Below are 26,312 nucleotides of genomic sequence, written 5' to 3'. Positions count from 1 at the left end.
ATGCTATCTACAAGGTTTCGTGCAGATCGGTCGCACGGCCTAAGACGAGTTTGAAAGAGTTGGTATTGCGCGATATTGCAGAAAATGTTTTGCGCGGAAATGGGCAAGACCAATATCAGGTAATTCAGCTTGATTCAAGGAACACGTGGATGTGAGACTGTGCGACGTGTATTGTGGGAGTTAATGACAAAACCATTATAGCGCCACCTAGTGGTCCACATGTGTAATATTTGGTAGGTGTGGTCCATGGCCCATTATTCCCTGAGAAAAAAAGTTGTTCACATTAGTGTAAGTGGTGAATTAAGACATGGGTCCCATAGGCCACGCACACTTTGACCCCTCAGTACCCCACTCTTCAACTTTTTTCTACTATTTCTACTTTTTAAAATTTTAAGCTTTTTAACACTTTTTTTTTTTTTTTTTTTAACATTGAAGTAAATGAGAGCATGCTTCAACTTCTTAAAATCTTCTTCCGCTCCCAAAAGTTTCAGCTCCTTCATACTTTCACCTACAGACGCCAAACAAACTTTAGAATGTTCACAAAATATTCAGCTATCCGGCTACTACCTTTCAGTTTGATCTTGATCATGATCTTTTACAGTTTTTGTGAAAAAGCTGTGTAAGTTTATTGATCTTTTCAGGATTTCTTTTGCATTTATAGTGAGTGTGTATTGCACGAGGTAGAGTGGATGATGTCACATCTACCGCACAGAGCCTTAACAAAATTATCTTTGTCCCTTCTCTATAAATTGCTCTCACGCCCACAATATCTACTTGTCATACCTACGTTTTGATGTATAAATTGTGTATTTTTGTCTAGTTTCAGACAATGTGCTCAGTTAAGCGATATGTCTTATACTTTGGGCTCAGCAAGCTTCCAAATGATGAGAGTAACATATTTTCCTCCATCCGCTGCAATGATAAAAGTCCTCCATATTTTCCAGCAAAGAGCAGAACGAACCACTTTTTTAACTCGCTGATATGCCCACATTTTTAAGTTTATCAACATAAATTTTATACCGATACGTTCACAAAGGCCTTGTGGTGCTCAGGATGACGTCATTTGACTGATAGCAGTTATCGTTTTGCCAGTTTGAGCCTTTATTTGAGAGCTCGCTCTCAGGGTCTCTGAGCTGCAGTTTGGCCCAGCTGACAGTTTCAGCAGGTGACACGCGTTAACTGATTAGTCTTCAAAGGATGTTTACAAACATTAACTGGCCATTGGTTACCATGACAACACTTTCACAGACACACACAGATACTACAGGCAGTAATATGAACAGTAGTCTATACAGATACTACAGGCAGTAATATGAACAGTAGTCTATACTAGGGCTGGGCGATATGGCCTAAAAATAAAATTTAAGATTTAAATCTATTTTTTTTCTCCCTCTACTTTAAATCAATCTGCAGATGAAAAAGAAATTGTTCAAAACAAGTTTTATTTTGTTTTGACTCACACACACACGGGGCACGTGTATACCATTATGATTATTCAGGCCAATTTTGTGGAAATATAAATTGGTTTGAGGTTTTTTTTTGGAGGGGGGGGGCTATATATATTCAACAACAAAATGGATGCGTGAGATAAAGCTGTTTTCACACATACAGGTGGTAATTCACTTCTCGTTCCTCGCTAAAAGTTCAAATTATTTTAATGTTATTGCGCAACCTTGCCCCTATTTTCACCTGTTGCCGAGTAACGTACGTTAACATCCCATGATGGTCTCTTGAATGTAGCATACCTGTAGCAAGCTCCTTCGTAGCGATAAAAACAAACGTCGAAGAGGAGCTCCGTGCAACACAGCGGCGATTGCAAGTTGTTTAAGCCGCTACAGACCTCCGTCACAGCTCGGTTGTATCAGCAGCATTTAGTAGATGTGTTGAGCCGCAAAAGAATTCCTCAACACCGCCTCTGGTGCCCCGCACGGTACTCCTTCAGGTCAGCTGTAGCTGGTGGTTCAGTTACCGAGAATAGGTGACTCTCAGCCGGGGACAGTGCACCGCGAGCGGCCGGTCATTTCTGCGGAGATTACGGATAAGCAAGTAATGAAATGACTGGTTAAAGGTGCAATATGTAATATTGTATGTAATACTGGCAGCTAGCGGTTAAAATAGTTACTGCACTACCAATTCAAAATACTGGAGAGTCGTTTCCCCCGCCCCCTCCTACCCAGACTCGAAGTTCACGGGGGTTGCCAGGCTGAGACCGCAGCATTCACAACAATGTTGCTAGACACTTTTCTCACATAGCCAGACATTACTCCACAGCACAGCAGAGCATAGATATATACGACAGCAGAGTAGCTAACGTTAGATGCTAGTCTCACATAGCCAGACATTACTCCACAGCACAGCAGAGTAGCTAACGTTAGATGCTAGTCTCACATAGCCAGACATTACTCCACAGCACAGCGGAGTAGCTAACGTTAGATGCTGGCTATATTGACAGTCATAAAAGCCTGTGCTCACGCGGAGCTCTGTAAGCAACTGACAGACCCACTTTTTCGGCTTAAAATTGCAGTATGAACCGCTAAAAACACAATAACCTCACCGTCCTCTCCACACGCCAGTCAGGCACACTTCCTCGGCTTAGAATTACAATAGGAACCGCTAAAAATACCACCACCATGCCGACTGAACAGCCCGGTCTCATGGCAGTTCGTGTAAATGTGACGTTATGTTAATCTATTGATACGTTTTACCGAGATTGATAAAAAAAAAATTTAATAACGTTGATATTTACACCGAACTGCGCGTGAGACCGGGTTGGAACTACACGTTGTAAACAGCCATGGCCCGCTTGCCTGGTCCTCCCGGTAACGTTAGCAGGGTTAGCATGGCGGCGTTAGCCAGGACCAGTCGGGATCACTTTACTGGCTATGTCTCAATTGTTTTAGCGAGTAACCAACTCGGGTACTCTAGCTATATAATTCAATGTGAGTACACAAATGTTGAAATGACCTAAAATGCCCGTTCCTAGTGGCTGTGATAAATTAGCCTGAAGCTATGCTTACCTGTTCAGGAGGAAATAAGCCAATTCTGCGTCCTTTTGGGATCTAAGCTGTCTCCATCTTTCAAATACATCTCCAATATTTACCAGGGGGTTGTTACGTCTCTGGTCACACAACAGTTTTTTTAGGTCGGGTAGAATCTATCTCCATTTATCCTGTTCGTTTGTTTGCTGCTTTCATGGCTGTACTACCGTTATAGCTGTAGCACGCTGGGTTTACGTTTTTACAGGTATATCTGGCAACCCGGCCTGGCTGTCAAACTGGGCAGTTGATAACAACACACAGATCAAAACATAAACAGAAATTCTGTCACGGAATGTAAATTTCAAAAAGAAAAAATACTGACATTAGCATTGTTGTCAGAAAAGATAGTATTTCAGCTTAACACGTTTCCTTAATATCTGATGAGGCATTGGTGTCATTTTTGGATTTATTACAGTACAAATATTACGTATTGGACCTTTTTAAGAAAATAATTAATGTTAGTCCCTTTCGCTGCCATGTTGTTTGTGTATCTCTATGGCAAACGCGCGGGGGGAGGGATGAGCCCGTTCGGAGCTACGGGAGCCCAGAGGGGAGCGTCGGCAGATGTTAAGGAGAAAATCGATTTTTCATTTAAACAAATCCACGTTGACTACACATTCGAGTTAATCGATAAAATCGATTTATCGCCCAGCCCTAGTCTATACAGATACTACAGGCAGTAATATGAACAGTAGTCTATACAGATACTACAGGCAGTAATATGAACAGTAGTCTATATCTCTGGCCTTCCACTTCTGTCTGTCTTCTCTCTCCCCCTCTCTATCTCTTTCTCTTTCCCTCTTTCTTTCCCTCTGCCTCTCTCTGTCCCTCTCTTTCTCTCTCCATCCCTCCTTCTCCCTCCCTGTCTCTCTCACCCCCCCTCTCTCTCTCTCTCTCTCTTTCCCTCTCTCTCTTTCTCTCTCTTTCTTTCCATCTGCCTCTCTTTCCCTCTCTATCCCTCTCTCTTTCCTTCTCTTTCTCTCTTTATCTCTCCCTCTCTCTCTTGTCCCTCCTCTCTCTCTCCCCCTCTCTTTCTTTCCCTCTCTCTCTCTCTCTTTCTTTCTCTCTCCCTGTCTCTCTCTTTTTCTTTCTCTCTCTCCTTCTCTCTTCATCCCTCCTTCTCCCTCCCTCTCTTCCCCCCTCTCTCCTTTCTCTCTCTCTCTCTCTCTCTCTCTCTCTCTCTTTCTTTCCATCTGCCTCTCTCTCTCCCTCTCTCTTTCCCTCTCTCTCTCTCTCCCTCTCTCTCTCTATCCCCCTCTCTCTCTCTCTTTCCTTCTCTTTCTCTCTTTGTCTCTCCCTCTCTTCGATGCCTTAATACGAATCAAACTATTTTTTTTCAACATCCTTGTCATGATTGCATTTCATTTTTCGTTTTCAATGCAATGTTGTTCACCCCCCTTCTTTTCAGGCAATATATTTCACATCTCATCTCAGCTAGATTGATGCTTTTTCATTCTATGCAGTGTATATGTCTGATAAAGTATTTCTTCTTTCAGCCTTTTCTAGTCAATTTATTTGAACTTCCACTTTTGACAGTATTACAGTTTAGCTTCCAACTTTTCTAGAAATGTATTTCAGCTCTTGGCTTCCTTCTCTGACAATTTTCCAGATTTTTCAGCAGTGTGGTGCAATGCATTTGGGTTTTAAAATTTTTTCATACAATTTGTTTCATATTTCTGCATATGTGAGTCATTATCAGTTAGAAAATATACTCAGACCTCAAAATGTTCTACATATTTTGTCATTTTTCAACTTTTAAAGCCAACAGTTCAGTTTATCGTCAACTTTTACATTTTTAATGAAATTCATACTTATTAAAACGATTTCCACTTTTTCTACTACTCTCACTACTTCATCTTCTTCTTACGGATTTAAGCTATTCATCCAGTTTAGCTTTAGCAATTCAGCTATTCAGCATTCCCACGCATTTTCTGCAGGAAATGCATTTTCTAGTTAATCGTAAAGGCTCCGCTACACCGAGTAGTAGTAGTAGTAGTAGTAGTAGTAGAAGTGACTGCGTGTTATGTGTAGCAGTCTGTGCAGTTTTTATTAAACCTCCTTGACAACGACGCTCGCGTTTGCGCTTACGCGCCACACACATGAAATCAGATGCCGGTCTGGTCACTGTGAGTATTGACTGTCAGAGTGACAGTGGCTCTCCGTGGTAGGATAACTTACTGCTGCAGTGTTTTAATGTTGCATAAAGTTAGTAGCCTGGGAAAACCTTAACGAACTTCGGACAAATTTGAGATTTGCTCTGCAAGTCAGTCTGGTCAAGAGCCCATTCAAGCCCACAACGGCAACAGTTTGTGAAGGCTGTGAACGTTTGTCAGATTCTGTGATCAATACTTAGGTGAGCAGTTTGACTTGAAAGTGTGGGACTTGTTAACAGATTATAGCCTAGTCCACACGTACACGGGTATTTTTATAAACAGTTTTTTCTCCTTCGATTAAAAAAGAAAATCTCGTCCACACAAGCAAGGTTTAAAAAAAATAAAACCTCTGTCCACATAAATGTAAAAACATGCTATCAAGTGCTGTCAAGAGAGGGCCAAACCAACAGGTGGCGATATAACCCTAACCGTACGTACACACCGCCGCCGACTTGAGCTTCTAAAGATACCGGAAGTCATTCATTTTCAATAGAAGCTGGCTTCTCTCAGCTGCAAGGAGCGTCAAATCTGTCGGTGTCGCGTTTTGGGCGTTTTGAGCGTCCAGAGCATCAATCAGAAAGTTGAACTTTGGTCAACTTTATGGTAATGAGTTATGATGCGGTTCAGCGGCAAGCAGCAGCAAACGATGGAGGAAAAAATGGAGGAAAATCTCATAATCGCCGTTGCTGGGTTCCCCTATCATTTATGATATGACATTGTTTGCCTATAGGGACCAGTTAACATTACCTGCTGGTCACATGGTCTCTAAACAGTCCGCTCACGGTGAAGTCCTGCACGGATCAACAGCTGGCGGCTGCTCGCTTGCATTTTGCTGCGGTTCAGTGGCTAACGAGCGAGCTAACTGCTAACAGACACCGCCGTGACCAACAAACAATACAAATTCTGTCATTATATATGCAATTTATAAAAGATTTCTAGTGTAAATGGATTGGCCGTGCAGTGGCTGCTTGTGCTTTTTCTTCCATCGTGTGTTGAACATGATCGAAGAATGCTGCTACGTCAGAGCAGCCAAAGCGTCAATAAGCTTCCCCCGTACTTTTTGACAAGCGTCCTCGACAGGGCGGCCAGAGCTTCTTTGCAGCTCAAGTCGGCGGCGGTGTGTACGTACAGTAACCGTTAAGCCATGTTGGCCAATCAGAAGCAAGGAGTTGCCGTCGTGGTCCAAAACCAGCGAGGTTTTGGAGGTGTAGTGTGTAGTCATAAGTAGTATTGCATTCTGACACCTTTTTTGTTCCGCAATATAATGGGAGAGCTGTGTGCATGTATCTGTAATCGGTGTATCGGTTTCAGTGACCTGATACTGCGTTTGGACGAACGGCCTGACCGTAAAGAAAAAGCTGCGTTTTGAAAATACCTGTGTTCGTGTGGACAGGGCCTGAGACAGTATGGACGCTGTGGATAAACAGTAACAGGGCTGTAATTTTGCGCTTAGGTCCGGCTCCGTAAGCATGTGTTGCGTTCAATGTTGTTGTAAAATACCCTTTCACCCATCGTGTTTTTTTTCTTTTTGTCCTTCTTAACAGCAAACGGCTGAAGATAAACAGAGGACACATCTGCTGTTTTGTTCAGTTTTATATAAATAAAGGAATATTTTTCAGTCTTTTCATTCTTCAAAAAAAAAAAAACGTGAAATCGTATCGTGAACTTAGTCGTTATTTATATCGAATCGTGGGTTGAGTTTATCGTTACATCCCTACTGACCACCTCTGGTTATTACGTTTTTTTTTTTAAAGTTAATGTTGCTTTAAAGCATAAATTCAATTGGCGGTAAACCCGGCTGCTGCACAGAGGCTCTGTGACTCTAAATTCAATTATACAAGTATTATTTTACCCCAATCAAATAGTTCAGTAGATAATTAAACATAATTTGATTGTCAGTGAGGCTGCAGAATGACAACTAATCTGCCAGGTAAGACATTGTGTAAAGCAGTAAATCAGTGAGCGATGGAGGCAGTCCAACATTGGTGTTCTCGTGAGATTAATGGATTTACACAGGGCAAGTGAGGCCAGATTAAACGCCTAAAGTCCCCACATACACAAAGCTCATTATTTCAGGTAAGCAACACAAGGAAGAAGGCATTGAAAGAAGGTAAACGTGCATATGAAAATCAACTCTAAATGGCTATACACTTGGAGTTCAGAGATTAAGGCGAGTTGATTTGATCCCTTACTTAAGGTGTAGACACATATAGCCGATGGCCGACTGTTGACAGAAAACCCAGTCGAGATATATATATATATATATATATATATATATATATATATATATATATATATATATATATATATATATATATATATATATATATAATTTTTTTTTTTGTTGCTTCAACTGGTAAGCAGCGGTCTCCCAAACACTTAAACAGCACACACACATATTCTCTCTCTCTCTCTCTCTCTCTCTCTCTCTCTCCCTCTGTCTCTCTCTGTCTCTCTCTCTCTCTCTCTCTCTTTTTTTCTCTCTCTCTCTGGGAGAGCCCTGGATTGTGTGCTAAATATAGCATGGTTCTTCGGTGCAGATTGATGTGATGATGTTGGGAAGAGATCTTTGTGGTATCACATCCACACTTATACTTGTATGCTCTCATTCTGTGGCTGAAACACTAAAAGTCTCTGATAGTGTCTCAGGAGAATACTGTTTATTGTTTTAAAAAATAGTTTGCAAGGTGCCGACACACCAAGCAGACGGCAGATAACTAGTGGCGACGAAAGCCGACCGTGGCGTCCCATCATGTTGCTTGTCCGGCAGAGCACTAGTGGCAACGAAAGCCGACTGTGGCGTCCCATCACGTTGCTTGTGTCTTGGCCAAAAAGTTGCACTTGAACACACCACAAAGACTGCAATCAACGGCCAACTAGCATGTTTTGAGCCTGCGCAGGAGGAAATCACTTCATGCCAGCAGGTGGCGGTAATCTATTTGTCATTGAAAAGGGGGAAGCTGGATATATAAACAGTTGCTACATACAACAAAACGGTCTTTGCCCAAAATTAGCCAGCAGCAGCACAAAGCCTACAGTCCCTCTTCTTCACTCCCTGCCAGGGCGACAGCGGACACTGGGAGATGGCCAGCCAGTTTGCTAATACGTGAAAGAGAAACAACTTTGCAGCCATGGTTCAGCTGAAACATGATGCAGCAACATGGGTGGGCATTATGAGTTTCGCAGTGGAAACGTGAGTGATCAGATGCAAACACTGTAAGAAGATCTCTGGCCAGGGCCCCCCGACCAGTGTCTTTAGGTCTTACTCCATTTTAACTAATCTTTATAAGGGACCAGAGTAATGAGCCTATTTTCAGTTCCTGTATCGCACTCCATTTAGTGTCTCTTGGGCTGCGGTCAAATAGTTAAACTTGCTTAGTAAGGTTCCTAACGGAGTGAAATGACCCGGAAGTAGTTAAGTGGCTGCCATGATCAGAGCCGTTTGAATTTTGGAAAGGTCAGGGCTCTACACATTAAGGCTTGTCCGCTTGTCCGGGACAAGTGGATTTATTTTGTAGGGCAAGTGGAAGAGAAATTGACTTGCCCCATTGGACAAGTTAAAACTCAAACAAAATAAAATGCCATGTTACTTGATGTTATGTACCACTCATCACGTCTATGTTACCGATTTGAAACGCTAAATATTTTCCCACGCAATCCTGGGCAGCGGACCCAGCGGTAGCCGGTCAACGGGCCCCTAACGTTAGACCCAGCCCGCTGTTCAGCTCATTCTGTGTAAGCAATGCAGCATGAAAGCACGGCGAACCTGCCGGTGTTAGTTAGCTAACGTTAGCTTGCTAACTCCGCCTTAACGTTACCTCCTCGCCACATCGTTGACAGAAAACGAGAGACCCGGTGCTAATACGGCACCGGTGCCTTAAAGGGGTGATAGAATGCAAAACCGATTTTACCCTGTCATAGTTGAATAACGACAGTTCGGTGGGTAAATAGGACATACATAGAAGCTCAAAGTCCCACTGACACCCCTTTGCTATGAAAATTTCATATTTTGAAACTGCCGCTGAAAACGGGCGAATCCCAACAAAGCTGGAAGTTGACGTCAACCTCCCAAAAACCGGAACCTTTGTCAGCCCATGGGTGTATTAAGAGAACGGTCACGTCCCAACATTTACATAGGCTACACAACTGACCTGAGATCAGGTAGTCTTCAGAATCTAGGTCGCGCAGATCTCTGCTATTCCATTACAAAATTCACTTCTGAAACTTTTTTATGCGAGAAATCAACTATGTAAGGCTCAAATATGGGCCATTTTACGAAAATGGATGGCTAATTGCAAATTTTGTCCAACTGTGTGTCGGAATTCAGCGCCGGTGCTGCCTGTGTTGCTGCCTCGCCGCCCGACCTGCCTTCCTTCACATACCCCGGCCTGCTCTGAGGTACTTGGTGTTCTGTCACGACTGGCAGCCTGGCACTCCATACCCGCGCAAAGTCACCGGTTTTTGGATAATGGACTACTAAACGCTGGTGCTCTGACAGAGCTCCAGGGCCTGCGGCTCCCCTCTTCCTGCTAGCTAAATGACCGGGGTGTGTGAGTGAGAGCACGGTCAGCGAGCTTGTTACGCCAGCAATCTCTTACCACAGGTTCCAGTTAATCTTATAATGTGTTGAGTTATTTAAACAAACGATTGGGGAAATAAACGCCGCTTATTCGCGAGTCTCATTGATAGAGCCTGCGGCTGGATGTAGCTCTATCAATGAGAGCTAGCTAGCCTCCTCTTAGAATTCCTCTGGAATTCACAAATATTCATTAACTTGAAATCGGACACCGTTATTAGCTTTATAAAACCTTTAGGGAGATGTTGTATAAGTGCGTGACGAAATTCAAACTGTAAATATAATCGAATTAAGGCGAAAAGGAAGCTAACTATCCGTGGTTTGTAGCTACACATAGCTAGGATTGAAGGGACAGTCGCAGCTAACGAAACACTTTGTCTTCACAAATATTCATTAACTTGAAATCGGACAACGTTGTTAGCTTTATAAGACATATAGTTAGATGTTGTGTAAGTGGCGTGACGAAATTCAAACTGTAAATATAATCGAATTAAGGCGAAAAGGAAGCTAACTATCCGTGGTTTGTAGCTACACATAGCTAGGATTGAAGGGACAGTCGCAGCTAACGAAACACTTTGTCTTCACAAATATTCATTAACTTGAAATCGGACACCGTTGTTAGCTTTATAAGACCTTTAGTTAGATTTTGTATAAGTGGCGTAACATGAGTGTAACATGTGGTAACAGATTGCTGGTGTAACAAGCTCGCTGACGGCGCTCTCACTCTCACACAACGGGCCATTTAGCTAGCAGGAAGAGGGGAGTTGAAGGTCCTGGAGCTCTGTCAGGGCAGCGGTGTTGGTAGTCCCTGCTGTGGGCAGCAGCCGTGACCGAGCTCCAAGTACCTCATAGCACGCCGGGGTCTCTGAAGGAAGGCAGGCTGGGCAGCGAGGCAGCACCGGCGGCTGAACTCCGACACACAGTCCTACCACATTTGCAATTAGCCATCAATTTTCGTAAAACGGCCCATATTTGAGCTTTATATAGTTGATTTCTCGCTTAAAAAAGTATCAGAAGTGAATTTAATAACGAAATAGCCCGATAAACAATGTATAACTTTGCAGTGTCTGAAATATGAGTCTCCCATGTGTTTCTATGTAGTTTGCTCAAACCAATCAGCGCGTAGCTCATTCTGAATATTCATGAGCATACCATATTTGGAAGAAAAGCTCTCGTTCCAAATAGAGCCATATTCACAGGGTAGTTAAAGGCCTAATAAAATATCATTCGGGCAATTTTCAGCCCAACCAATGTTACATACCCCATTAGGAGACCTTAAGGAACAGTGTAAAATACCCTATATAATCATTCTATCACCCCTTTAACGACCGGTATCTACCGGACCGAATTGCAACGCGGATTTCGGTGCCAATGAAATGCCTGCACTTCTCTCTGATGCTCTGAAAACGGACGTTAGAGGCTAAACATCGGCGCATGTCACGCTAGTTAACGCTATACTTGGCAGCAGGTAACGTTAGCCTACTGTTAGCTAGCAGCTGGAGTAAACACGGTTAAAATGCTGACCGATAAACGGTGTAAAAGTGTCTGTATTTCACTGGAGAGGAACGTATGACAGTGTGCAGCTGCTGTTGTCGTAAAAAACAACACAGATGTTGCGTTCACTTGAAATTCGCCTTGCCATCGTCGTGCTGCATTCAAAGTTGTTAAAATACCCTTTTCCCATCCAGTGGTCGTTTTTGTCGTTTAACAGGAACTTACTGGTGAAATAAGTTATAAGTTAGTTAGCTACATTTTTAATAAATCATTTAATGTTGCCTTAGCAATAAACGAGCCATTCTATGTGTTGTGTGTGTTTTTTTTTTTTTTTGTTTGTTTTTTTTGGGCTCCTTTTTTGAAAAAAATAATAATATGCGGTTTAAATATCAGGTAGACGGCAGACATGTTGACATGTCATAGGAAAAGCACAGGTGTATTCAAAACCATTAATGCTGGCTGCATTCCACTTAGGAGAGGTCCTGGTATTGTGCATGCTGACTCACTGGAATAGCTTACTGGGACACTTGATGGAACTGAGCCATCGTTAAGGTTATCAATTTCAGCTGTGCTTTTCCTACTATGACAAGTCAACATGTCTGCTGTGATAAAGGTCCATAATCAACTGTAAAGTAGCTACACCTTTTAAAGGATCCCTTCGGTAAATCAGCCTCTGCCGGGTAGAAATTAGTGAAATTGTATAAAAAAACTAACAAAAAAATTAAAAAGTTAACACCAACATTTAGTGGCAAAATCCATTATGTCTCCAGAATTATTTTAGATGTAGTATGAGTTCAAGTTTAAGTCACCACTACCTCTGGTCAAAATATTGACTTAGTATCTCAGAATATAAACTAAGAATCTCAAAGTAATGAGAAAATGTAAAATATTGACTTAGTATCTCAATATATTGACTTAGTATCTCAATAATTGATTTATCTAAAAATATTGACTTAGTATCTCAATATATTGACTTATCTCAAAATATTGACTTAGTATCTCAATATATTGACTTAATATATCAAAATATTGGTTCAGTATCTCAATATATGGACTTAGTAACTTAGAATATTGACTAAGAATCTCAAACCAATGAGAACATTTAAAATATTGACTTACAATCTCAATAGATTGACTCAAAGTATCAACTTAGTATTTCAATATATTGACTTAGTAACTTAGAATTTTGACTAGGAATCTGCAAGTAATGACAAACTTTAAACTTTAAAACTTTAAATCTCAATATATTCTGCACACTGGCGTACAAAATATTACTTTGTGTTATGGAGGGTTTTTTTATAAAATGATGAATCTTTACCCGAACAAGTGACTTTTGTGCATGGACAAGTGAAACGTAAATGTACTTGTCCAAAGGGCAAGTGCCTCAAAAAGTTAATGTCAAGCCCTGAAGGTGCTTCATTGCTTCCTTTTTTTTATTTTATTTTTTTTATCTCCTTTAGCATATGACACACTGGACCATCCTTTATAGAAGGAAAGGAGATAATGCTGTCCCACAAGTCCTTGCGGCAGCAAAATTTTAAGCGATGCGTCACAGAGAGAGTGAGAGAGAGAGAGATTGATTTTATTTTCAGTGAGACATTGCAACACATCTAATAGGCCTAATAATGATAATGTCCTTTATGGCATTGTTTGACCGGTTTAATAAACCGGTTAATGTGAGAACTTTACTCTCCTCTCCAACCCATAACATGACCGTGAGTATGTGTCTACAGAACTGTGAATGAATGGATCGCTGAATCCAAAATTATTTATAAATTATTTATAGCCCAGAGCGGCGTCTGAAACAAGTTACCTGTTCGCCCCCTGGATTATCTCAATATATATGTTTTGTTAACTCACTACAGATATGACTACATTATTTTGACCATGTGTAAAAGTAGGAATATTATTTGAGACTGCGCGGATCGGCTCTAACGGCATTCAAATCAATTACCTGAAATACCCCACCTACACCAACCCAAATAAGTTATTATTAAATTCACCCTTTCTACAGTCTGTGTAGGCTATTGCTTTTAAATGATGCATTGTAGTGATGTATCAGTGTTTTCCTCAAAGATTTTCTGTAATGAGTAACTGTAAATGTTTCCATGCGTTCAATAATGTCACTGTAGCAGATAGTGCAGCAAAACTAATTATAAAGTTGACAGAGAAAACATAACTCAACTTTTAGCTTATGAAATAATCGATGGAGTGACGCTGTTGACTGCTGCCGTCGTGCATAAATGCGCACAGCAGCAGCAGACAGCACTGTTTTCAGTTTAGAGAATATTGTCCTTATTAATGTATTTCTGTCACCCACCCGCAACCATCTAACCCTTATAACATAGAATATGTAGCCTACAGTAGATTCATAGGTCTAACGCGTTCTGGTTATCTTGCATACATGTAACAATTATTTTCATACAATTTTTCCTTTATTTGCTGAACACCTTTCATACAAGAAACGGCCTACAGCCCAGTGTTTTATAATAACGAAAAGACATGCGGTGGGTGCTTCACATGAAACAACCTAATTATTGCAGAATAAGAAGGGGGGAGGAAAAATGGTGGTGAAGTAATATCTTCCGCCAGGTTGTCCATGTTTATTAAGCCTGCATGAAACCTCACCTTCAGAACGCACAGGGCGAAGTATCCAGATGCACTGGCAGATCCACGCCAATGACCTCCACCGTTGCATGATTACAGCAGATTGTAAGGGCAGTTGGATTCCCCTCGTACCGCGGTTGTCTTGCCCCAATTCCTTTTTAAATTCTCCTTTCACACCTTTCCTTGACCTCATGAAGTTTACCACATACCTGCAAACTAGTCGCTTTTTGGTGAAAATCGCCGTTTTGAATGGGAAACTGTCACCCACCTGAATTGTGTAGATTCAAAGTTTTTATTTGAGGGGGGGGGTCCGAGACCCGGTGCTAATACGGCACCGGTGCCTTAACGACCGTTATCTACCGGACTGAATAGCAACGCAGATTTCGGTGCCTTATTTAGGTGCCACTGAAATGCCTGCGCTTCTCTCTGATGCTTTCAAAACGGACATTGGAGGGAACTGAAACATCGCAGCATGTCACGCTAGTTAACACTACACTTGACAGCAGATAACGTTCGCCTACCGTTAGCTAGCAGCTGAAGTAAACACTGTTAAAATGCTGACAGCTAAACGGTGTAAAGGTTTGTCAGTCAGTCTGGCGAAGAGCCTATTCAAACCCATTTCCAATATCCCCAAAATCGAGGTACCAATCCCAACCATTGAGGCGGGTTTACGCGACGACGATAGCGCAGTGACGGCGAGCAGCTTTTTGTTTACATTCAACATGACGGCTACCGAAGCGCAGCGTCACCCGGATCGTTGGTCTGATTGGTTGGACTATCCAATGCGCCCAGAGGCATTTGAGCGGCGTCCGTTGGTGACGCCCCTTTGGAAATGAACTGTCAATGAACCTTTCCCAGAGTTACAACTGAGAAGGTTCTGCTACATCCTCTGATAACAGCTGTCAGTAAATTGACTATTTCACAGAGCTGTGCCAGCTCCAAAAAACTGAAGAAACAACAATCCTTAAGCAAAAGCTCTCCGTCTCGCCTGTGACTCACACAGTCCTACACCGTGTGTGCGCAGCTGGTGTAGCCAGTTAAAGGTGCTCTAAGTGATGTCGCACGTTTTTTTTAGGCTACAACATTTTTTGTCACATACAGCAAACATCATTATCCGCTAGCTGCCTGTCCCCTGAACACACTGTAAAAACAAAAACAAATAACGTGGTCTCTGTAGACAGCCCAGGGTCCACAAACAGCAACAAAAACAAACTGCGCCAACCTGCACCACGAAACATAATACCAGTGTTCCAGCCAATAACCGACAAGAAGGATTTGGGGGGGGTTAGTGCACGGAAGGGAGGGGGAGGGGACGGGATGAGGAGAAGGGAGGGGCAAACTAGCCTCCGTTTTGTTTGACAATACTTCAAACGTCAACAAGAAGTGACATCTCCGAACATCGCTTGGAGCACCTTTTAAAACCAAACGGTCCGCGTTCAGTGTAGCCAAAGTTGCGCATCCTTGCCCCTAAATCACTGTTTTTAGTTATTTTCAAAAATGATGTGCAGTAAACCACAATTGTGCTAGTGGTCACACAGTTAAGTGTTTGGACACCCTCATAAATAGTTGTGTGATGTGTAAATCATCACCCCCACCCCCCACCCTGGCGCAACAACTGTTTGGGGGAGAGTCACCGCCCCCTCTGGAAAAAATCCTAGGGGAAAAACTGCTTTATGTACACAAACACACACACAAGGATATTAGGGTGGGCATCTTGTTTACATCAAAGCCAGACTCTTAGTCAATGGGAGTCTTAAGAGCTCTGTTTAAGCTGTGGATGGGGCCTGGCACTGCCATGTGGCACTGGGCAGCCGCCAGCTACAATAAATCCTCAGGAATTGCAAATGGATTAAAAGAAAGCTACAGCTAGCTTCTCCCTCCTGACCTCTACAATTCTTGAAAATTTGTCAGAGTCCATTATATAGCGTATCCATGAAAATGTTACAGCAGTTTTCTAATGCATGAACTTAAAGCCCCTTTAAGGGCAGTTGTTTATAGTTGATGTGGCTGATTGGACCTTTTCCAGGACTGTGTGGATAGACTGAGTGACATCTTCCTGAGTCCACTGTTAGTGTTGTTGCACCTGTTAGGGTGGGACAAATGACACCTTTGTCATCCTTATAGGAAGAAAGAATTTGTGACCTAATATGTTAAAAATGACACACGTCCGCAACCCATTACGTTCTTTCTTAGTATGCCAGACGGTAACTATAAATGTGGCAGCTGCGCCCAGTGCTCGTACACGCATAAAGGCAAAAGCTTTAATCATCCACACACTGGCAAGACAACATCCATTTGCGGGGTCATTACATGTAGCACCACATATGTTATTTATCTAATTCGCTGCCCATGTGGCTTAGCGTATGTGGGCAAAACAACGAGAGCGCTACAGACCAGAATCAGTGAGGACAGAAGTACCATTTAGAACAGGGGATGAGCGCAGTCCCGTCGCCGTTCATTTTAAACTAGTCGGGCATAATGTCAGCGCCCTCAGATACATCGGGGTGGAGCGGGTCAACAAACCACCTAGAGGGGGAGATCATGATAAAAGGCTTCTCCAACAGGAGACTTTTTGGATTAATTATTTAAATACAATATATACTATATAAAATGTGCTAGCTCTTACTGACTCTCTGTATGTGGTCTCTCTCTGTAGGTGCTGATGACTATGGTGTAGCTATGTGGGTTTCCTGACGGATTTTGACTAATCTTTACCTGGTGACCACCTGTCTCATCCCGTCCCTGCTCGCCTGTAATACAGACAGCCATGCCGGATGCAGCTGAATAACGAGTAGCATTGGGGTGGGGGGGGAAACAAGTTTTTCTAAACTCCCATCAAAAGGCTGCCATGTTTTGTGGTAGAATGAGAAACTGAGTGGGAGAAAAGTGGAAAGCAAGTGAGACTGAAGTGGCCAAAGTGCTTGTGTTGGTGACCGAAAAGAAGAGCCATCCTATCTGTAGGCAGCCGAGGCAGCCGGGCCCTGAGGATGACTAGCCTGTTCAAGCGCAGCAGCAGCAATGGAGGCTCCGGAAGCAGCGGAAGTGGCGGTGGGGGCAGCGGTGGGCAGGGGCAGCTCAACAACAGCAGGTCCAGCCGGCAGGTGCGGCGCCTGGAGTTCAACCAGGCCATGGAAGACTTCAAGACCATGTTCCCCTCCATGGACTATGAGGTGATTGAGTGCGTGCTGCGCTCAAACAACGGAGCGGTGGACGCTACGATTGACCAGCTGCTCCAGATGAGCATTGACGGACAGGGCTCCGATGACAGCTCAGACTCTGATGACAGCATCCCAGCAGAGGTCAGTGGAAAGTAGGGCTCGACGATATGGAGAAAAATCAGATATCACGATAACGGGACCAAATATATCGATATTGTGACGATATTGTAGGGTTGACCATTGGTGCTTTCACAACATATTTTCACGATGAGATTTTAGATAAATAATCATCAATAATGTGGCTCCAATGACTGTGGGGTAAGGTAAATAATAGAATAGTTAGAACAGTCTGGTAAGTTCAGAAAATTACATCACTTTACTGCAGCCTTTAAAACCAGGAAAAGACAACACTTATGCCATATTACGATATCCAAAATCTAAGACTATATCTAGTCTCATACATAGATATAATGATATATTGCCCAGCCCTAACTGAAATGATCGTAGAGCACCAGAACCACAGGGGAATCTAATGCAAGCCCAGCTTGATGGGGTGATTAACAATATAAACGAAACCCCCTATTTCAATTACCGGTAGGGTCCCTGACAGATAAACATTTCGAGATGATGGATAATAATTCAAATACACATTGGTGGCAGTCCTTAAATGTTAAGTCGGAAAACTTTACGTAACGTCATGGACACGGAGCTCTGATGCATAAAAAATCCTCGGAAATCTGTTTTTCGCCGACAATTTTCTCTTAGCTCATAGCATACGATCCCAACAATCTTTGGTATGAAATAAACCTTTTCATGATGTATTTATTAATTACTATTAATTATTTTGTATTTATTCTAATCTCTTTTACAATTTTTTATTTATTTATTTTTTTTTTTTAACAAATGTAAACCACAAAGTGAACAATTTGTCTAGTCAAACTTGAAATTTTGGTTGGCGCCCGATCACATGAACACGAGAAGTTGCTACATGCAATGAGCTAATGGGAAAGCCTTTTGCAATTTTCTGCAGATTAAGACAGGCTGGTGTAATTTTTAGAGTTCCTTCTGTTCTCCTGGTATTGTGTAACATGCGTGACGTCATACATTACTTCAACGGATAATTATTCTGCTGGCTATTCAGTCACAGAGCAGTGACCCACGGCTTCATGACCTGCTGACCCAAGCACTAATTGATTTTGAAAAAACTGAATTTGATCCCAACCTGAGCATTAAGCTATAATGTATTTCCTAATGGCCTTTCTGTATCCCCCATAACTAACGATCAAAACACTCAGGCATGAAAATGCTACCTGCTTTTTGTGTCTGTGTGTGTCGTAGGGCTGATTTCTGACTGCACTAAAAGGACAGGCTCAGTAGTTGTAATGTTCAGCATTGGAAACTTACTTATTTAGATGCTGCTTTGTGTTGTTGTAGTCACACATGTTGACTTCATGTGTATCAAATGTCCAAACCTCATAATTCAAAATAAAACCAATAATTGACTCTAAATGGAATCAAAGTGGAATTCTTGCTAAATTCAAGTGCATGAAACGAGGCTTGTGTTGGTGTGTCTGTTTCTTTCTAGATTCTGGAGAGAACACTGGAACCTGACAGTTCAGACGAGGAACCACCTCCAGTCTACTCTCCGCCAACATATGATATGCACATTTATGACAGGAAATACCCAGAAGCCCCACCAACACCCCCGCCAAGGTAAGCGAGATGGAGTGGACTCTTACATAGATGGAGCTGAGGCCGTAAGAGCCACTTTAAAGTTTGTTTTTTTTTGTTCTAAAGCGGAATAAAAATGCAGTGGCCAGCGCGAAAAGTTTAGACAGATTGAACTTTTGGAGATGCGCAACATCACTCAATCTATCGCTGCCACGGGTTTGATTTCAGCTTGGGCCCTTTGCTGCCTTTCCTGTCTCTCTCAAAGCTATCTCTATCCAGTTAAGCAGAAATGCAGAAAAAAATATCTTTGCCTTCTTCCTTTAATGGGCTGCCTCCAACCCCTCTTCCCATGGCACTTGTAAACTCGACCAGCCGCACTGATTTTGTGGACGCAGCCCACTGCACCATGTTCAGCCGCAGTGTGGTGCTACAGATTTCTCCTGGAAAATGGAGCTGCCTGCCTACACCTTGATTCTCCACTGCACCCATGGTGACAGGTGCTGCTGGTGTCCTGCTGACGGTATTTGCAGATTCCTGCAGTCCTGTTGAAGTGTCCCAGTGTACCTTGGCTGTTTATCTGATGAGCAAGTGGCACCTTGTATAATGGCCACCACTGTATGAATGGATATTTGAGTGGTCACTGAGACTAGAAAAACGCTATATAAATGGAGTCCATTTTCCATTGCCGTCACCATCTGTTGGCTCCCCTTTGGACTCTTGTGGCTTGCCTCTGGTGCTGCAGTCTGCTCATTTGCCCTCCGTTTTCTTTCGGTCACTACCAGGCATCCTTCACGTTTCATGCTTGCTGTGCCTCAGCATCGTCACCTTGCCATCTCATGCCTGTATGTGAGAGTAATGGATTTTAAGGGTGTGCGTGTTGTTGAGAAGCACCGTGGGAGCCCTAGTAATTTGCAGATCACAAAGTTGGCTTTAGCATCCATCCCGCTCACTGCTGATGAGGTGACTTTATACAGCTTGATAGGCCACACTTCCCGCAGGTACACGGTGAAGTGATAACACCACGCATTGTACTTTCCAGGTAGCTGGCATGAGTGGATCTTGGACAGGCCTGCTGACAGCTGCTGAAGGATGGTCTTCCCCATCTCCAAGTCTGAGAGGCTGGATGCCTTCCTAGACTTCGGATTTGTTGGTCCACAATGCGGGGGATAAACTTAGCTTAGCGGCCTGGATCTGTTCCCAAATCATGGTGGCCTGTTCCACGCAGCCCGGGAAACCTGGGACCCCCGCCTTCTGGCAGCTAGTATCGATGTAGCCATTCTTCATCAAGTAGGTGGTCATCCTTCTCACTGACTGAGAAGAAAATCTTCCCCTCAATGCACCTGAATTGGCCGATGGTCTTGGAGTTCTGCTCTGTTGGACATAGTGACCCTTTGAGCTGATGGGGATGCTAGATGAAAAGTGAGGGGGAAAATTCATTGATTGCATCAAATAGGAGCCATGGTTGTACCAAATTCTGTACCAATTCTATAAGTAGTTTTGCGATTAGGATTCACCCAGAGCGGGACTGCCGCTGGATTTCTGACCACCTCCCGCAGTGTGTGTGTGTGTGTGTTCGACTCCTGCAGTGTGTGTCTAATCAGCACATTACTGGCTGTGAGCTGCCCAGTCTGCAGGAACTATACATCCAGCAGTGCCTCTAGAAAGTCCCTGAGGGTCATTAAAGACTCAACACAGCCACACAACAGCCTGCTCTTCAAGGTATTTGTGAATTCTATTGTCGAGCTCGCCGAAACGTGTGGCTGTGTGTGGCTGTGTGTGGCTGTGTGTGGCTGTGTGTGGCTGTGTGTGGCTGTGTGTGTGTGTGTGTGTGTGTGTGTGTGTGTGGATGCATTCTGGATCGGGCTCAGGCATGCTTTGAACTCATCGTGTCTCTTCATAAGTTCTTTTTTCTGTTAATGAAATATGGGAATCGAAGTTCCCTTCCATCCTAGGTGATTTTGTGAGTGGGCAATTTAAAGGATGTAAATAATTAAGGGAAGTTTGAGATAGCTAGAGGTAAGTTGATAATGTACCTAAAGCAGTTGGTAGAGTTACTAATGTGTCCTGTCTATGGGCTCTCATAGATTTGAAGCCCAGCCGCCTCCAGGTCACCAGCAGGTCAGAAGCTACCGGAACTGGAATCCTCCTTTGCTCGGAAATCTCCCCGACGATTTTCTGCGGATCCTGCCACAGCAGTTGGACAGCATTAAGGTAAAAATGTCAGTATACAGATGTTAAATGTGTGCATTTGGTTTCTTAGTTCTTCGTCAAAATGTACTTAAATCTTAATTTTGTAACAAGTCAGAAAATATCCATTTACATTATAAAATACAGTGTAGCAGGCAGCGTTTGTTCCAAACAAAGTGCTTCAAAAACAGAAACATGAGCTGGCCAAAAGGCATATGCCAAAGCTACATTAACTCAGGTACAGTGGCTTATTAAACAAATGACGGCCAGCCAATGGTTATTGACCTACTGTACAGTAAGGGCTTTCATTGCAATTTAGAAACTTAGATATCTATAGTTTGTGTTAACAGGCTGGCTCATCAGTAGGGCTGGGTACCGAACATCTATTTTATGGCACCGAAAAAAATATTCCAATCTTATGAGTATCGAAAAATTATTTATCTTTCGGTGCCAAATTTCGGTTCCAAATGGTCTGAGCGCGTAAGCGCAAGCTTATCTGTCCTCTCTGCATATTGACACAGAGCAGAGCTCCGACCGACACGCGCGCACACGGCGAGGCTGTCTGCAGTTTTGTTGAAGTCGCAGAGTGTCACGGCGATGCCGATAAAGTGGTTTCAAGTGTGGTTACAGTTTTTCAAAACTTCACGCAGACATATTAATGGCGAGCCGAAAGCAGTCGCTGTGCTGTTGACGTTACACTTCCTCTTAGACAAGCAGGCACAACGGTGGTTTATCTGCCCTGATAACTGACTGACAGGCTGAGCTTGCAAGGCACTTTTAATAATGTTACTCTGAGTGAGCAGTTTTAACAGAATTTTGATAACCGTTTTGATTCACAATTAAGGTGGAAAATAAAGGCTTTGTTTTTTAATGTATTTTTGTTGATGTTGAAATGGATTTTAAAACATATGGTATCAAAAAAAGTATCGTTGGGAACCGGCATCAAAACTGAGGTATCGAAATCGGCACCGGATTGAAAGATTTTGAACAATGCCCAGCCCTACTCATCAAGCCAGCTCATTTATTGCCAAGAGGTCATTTATCTAGCTATCTACCACCTGGGCTGGATCCTGCAGCGGGGTCTTGTAAAAATTAAACTAAGAGATCTGTTTTGCCGTGGAAGGTTAGAGGACTGATTCCGTTTACACAAAATAAAGCTAATGACAGTCAATTGTCTTCTGTAAGTTTGACTTTATAAGACTTTGGACTCCAGGCATTCCAGTTTCCATTAATTTCCATCCATTACGGAAATCAGTTAGAACCATGCTTGAGTTGTGTAGTCCGTTACAGTGAACCTCAAGTCTAAATTAATATTTATCAGTGTTATATTATGGTAATGCAGTTTGTGTGTTTAAGAGTGCAGATTGATTTGAGAGGTCTGAAGTGCATTACCTGCATTGCATTAAAGTGCTCATATTATGCTCATTTTCAGGTTCATAATTGTAAAAAATAAATATATAATAATAAAGTAAAGAAGTTAATATCAGAATAGGTTTACATGGTTTAATTTCCAAAAAAACAATTTTTTTTTGTACTGCACATTGCTCTAGCTCCTCTTTTCCCTCTGTGTTGAGATCTCTGTTTTAGCTACAGAGTGTGGCATCTCACTTCTGTTCCATCTTTTTTGGGAGTCGCACATGCGCAGTACCTAGGTAAGGAGTACTAGCCAGTCAGAAGCAAACTAGCCAGTTAGACGCAGAGTATGAGGGCGTGCCACTCTAGCAGCTAAGCAAGCATTATAACGTTTGTTACAAAGTGACGCACTTTTGTCACAGAAGTAGAGGCTGGACTTAGGGCTGGGCGATAAAACGATCTTGATTATGGGATCACGTTAAAATTCAGGTCGATAACGATGATTGGACAAATTTTACTCTTATGGATAGATCTACAGAACAGCCTATCACACAGCAGAAATTAACGCAATTCCATTTCAGAAGGTGGCAGTTTCTGCCAACCGCCAAAAAACGTCAATAGTAGAAGTTTTTGGCTTGCATGTCAAAGTACACGGCCATTTTCTACGCACAGCATTGTTTGAGCTATCGGCGGTGAAGAAAATGGAAGAAATGAGTGGATGGGCACGAAAGCAACGGTGAAAGTGAACTTGCATTATACTCCAAAGCTGAGGAAATTGTTGACAAAAAAGGTAACACAAAGTCAATTATATTGAAGTGGTTTGGCTCTCTCGAGAGTGACTAAGCGCAGATTAACACGGGCTGCAAAATATGCCTTCGGTCCATGTCGACCAAGACGGGAAACGCAACCAATCTTTTGTCACTTGAAAAGGTACCATCCCAGCGACCACCCCGAGAGTTTGAAAATGTGGGCCCATGTTAACGTTAGTCTTCCCACAAGTTTTGTCCAACGTCCTAGTGGCTCTTCTGCTGTTAGCAGCGCTAGCGGGGCTGAAAAACAACAATCAGTCGTGTCGTTGCCCAATATGAAAAGTGAACGTGATAGTAGTCACAGCTTTTAGTTTTATTTGCATTTACATTACTAACTTGTACTGTTTTGTTAAGGCAGATAAAGCATGTTTGCAAAGTTAAATGTTTACGTTTAGATTTTATTCAATATATTCTTTTATCACAAAGTATATTCTAAACAAAGCCATGTTTGCACAGTTAAATGTTACATTATAATATTGTATTTTTTATGTAAAACTATATTCTAAAGTTTAACTAATGAACCCTCCGGTTTCTTCAGGTTTCAGTTATTATCAGGATACTCTTCAAAGTGGCAGCATTATCAAATTATATATCGTGATAAATATCGATATTGATCAATATGGAAAAAAATTATCATGATTTATATTTTTTGCCATATTGCCCAGCCCTAGCTGGACTACAATTGATAGGTTTGGAGCATATTGTGAACAGTGTTTTCTCTGGAAGATGGTAAGTGTCCTTTGGGGTGGACAAAAAGATATATAACACAATAAAGGAAAAGGGGGGAAAAAGCCCCAAAGCATAATATGAGCACTTTAAACAATAATGTACCTTTTGACAAAATGAGTGCAGCCAAGATATGGCTTTGTTTTAAAGTTAAACTAGATGGTGAGATTTTGTTTCGGTTTAGTTTATTTAGATTAGTAGTTTAACTCTTGTTTTAAAGAGTCCTTTTTGGTTATATTGGTTTCTTTGTTTTAAACGCCACCTACAGGCCCTTTCTTTCCTTGGTAGTTTGTGCACCTGTGATTTTGTTAATCCCTTCAAAACTCGTATGTTAATAAATAACTTTAATTTACCAAAGAAATCTGGTTTATGTTGCTTCCCTTTCCCCTAACAAGCGGGGTTGTAACACCAGATATGATCCAGTCATAAGCTCAGGGATTAGTATACAGTATGTCTAGTTATCAAGGGCGTTTGGGTTCAACATTGGGGGGGGTTGAGCTCTCCACTATCTAGGGAGGTCCCGGGACATGTCTGCGTGTATTGAGAAAAGCAACAAAAACTTTGGGGGGAAAAAAAGCCGACAAAAACAAAGGCAACACAAACTGAGAAAGAATTGTTCCAAAAACATTGAAAATGTGACAAACTTACTAAAAGAAACAAACAACAAAAACAACGGATTGTACGGTTGTAAACCCCCCATCCCCCCCCGTAAATTAGACCTATGTCTAGTATAGGTGTTTTATTAGTGAACTGTAGAGGTGCTCTTTTTTTATGAGATTGATATTCATCTTTTCATCTAACTCTAAAGTGACAAATGTTGTCCTGACGCTAACCAATCCTCTCTCCTGTCTTTGCCTCAGCAGAGCTCCCAGAGCAGTCTTTCCCAGCCTTCATCCTCATCGTCTTCCTCCGTTTCTTCAATAAGCCAGTGGACCGCGCCGTCTGGTTCTCTGTCTGGAGCCGCAGGGACCACCGGAGGTCCTGGTTTGACAAGCGGAGCTACCGAGCAAGACAAGAAGCTGAAGCAGTATCTGGAGGACGAGCGCATCGCCCTGTTCCTCCAGAACGAGGAGTTTATGAGAGAACTGCAGCGCAACCGCGAGTTCCTCATCGCCTTGGAGAGAGGTAGGACTGTGGACACTTGTTCATTTCACACACACAAATTCTGCCCCTAATGTCAGCATGAAGGTGGTGGCAGTGTTATACACAGGGTAATAGTCACTGGAAATAATGCCTAGAATGGAAACACTTGGTTGTGAGATACTTAACAGATATTATTGAGATCCTGACAAGTTCTTTAATAAGGTTGCTGTCATGAAAGGTTCCCTGTGGAGTTTTTGACCTGCACATTACACACTCCTACTAGGCCTGTAACAATTATTACATTGTCTGCTTGTCAATTTGTTTTACATAATTGCCATTTTTTTGTTTAACCGCAGTTAATTGCTAACATTAGCTAAGGTCCTAAGGGGTATGACTGGCAATTGTTTTTGTTTTAGATATGCCAAATTGTAATTATAAAAGTGATTATTTGTCGTATGTGTGTATATATGTGTGTGTATATGTGTGTGTGTGTGTGTGTATGTATGTATGTATATATATGTATGTGTGTGTATATATGTGTGTATATATATATATGTGTGTATATATATATATATATATATATATATATATATATATATATATATATATATATATATATTATATATATATATATATATATATATATATATAAAATATTATTAATTTTTTTTATTTATTTCAATTGTTAGTTGTTGGCACTTGACTCTATACACATTCCTAGCAACAAAAATGACCTTCTGAACATAGTCCTACTGAGAAATCCAGAGAGAGTTGTGTGGAGCTGATAGTCTTAATTAGCTTTGTAGCAACTCATTTGGCACTGGCTCGAATGTAACGTACGTTCATTGATATCAAAAAGTTATGCACTAAAGCTTTAAATCTCAAGCTGCACACAATGGGTTTTAGTGAGTAACACTGAATGTTAACATAACTTTTGATTACAAGATGACTCCACAGGGCACCTTTTTAAAAGCCTTTGTTTTGTATGTGCTTTTATTGCCATGATTTGCCTCGATGCTCGAGTCCTATGCTTGTCTCTTGGAATAATTTTTTTGTCTAAGTAATGAAACTTAAATGTATGACTACAAACCACACACAGGGTTCGACATTAAGCATGGCCTGAATGGCGCGTGGCCACAAAAGGTTACTCCGTGGTCCCCAAATATCCCCTGTAGGTGTGATCAGGTCTCTGAGAATGTAGCGTTCCTTTTTGCTCAGTGGCGCTATCTGGAACGCCACGGTTACCATGTTTCCCTGAAAATCATGATGTTGCAGTCCATAATCCCTTTCGTTTGCCAGAGACCGTACATTGGCGAGGAAAATGCTCTCCTCCCCTGCCTTTTTGTTTACGGTCTCTTGTTCACTCAATTTTGAGTTTGAATACACAGTTCCTGATCAAATAGAACCCTTATTACCTCCCTAAAACCAACTCATGCTTGTGTGTTTTGAGTGTCGCG

General features: G+C 42.1%; 1 protein-coding gene across 3 annotated transcripts in view; it reads left to right on the top strand.

Annotated features, from left to right (window-relative positions):
* cuedc1b (CUE domain containing 1b) overlaps window positions 1-26,312 on the top strand; it is a 46,011-nt gene that overhangs the window by 2,947 nt on the left and 16,752 nt on the right. For 2 of the 3 annotated variants that reach the window (XM_039785509.1, XM_039785495.1), the window contains exons 2-5: window positions 16,525-17,167; window positions 18,612-18,739; window positions 20,782-20,908; window positions 24,633-24,897. In XM_039785509.1, the coding sequence (XP_039641443.1) occupies window positions 16,856-17,167; window positions 18,612-18,739; window positions 20,782-20,908; window positions 24,633-24,897 (832 nt within the window). In that variant the 5' untranslated portion in view covers window positions 16,525-16,855. The remainder of the gene's footprint in view (window positions 1-16,524; window positions 17,168-18,611; window positions 18,740-20,781; window positions 20,909-24,632; window positions 24,898-26,312) is intronic. The other variant, XM_039785500.1, reaches the window with a different exon arrangement.

This window comes from Perca fluviatilis, chromosome 2 (assembly GCF_010015445.1).
Source record: "Perca fluviatilis chromosome 2, GENO_Pfluv_1.0, whole genome shotgun sequence".
NCBI classification, from domain to species: Eukaryota; Metazoa; Chordata; class Actinopteri; order Perciformes; family Percidae; genus Perca; species Perca fluviatilis.
This window is presented reverse-complemented; position numbering and strand designations above follow the sequence as displayed.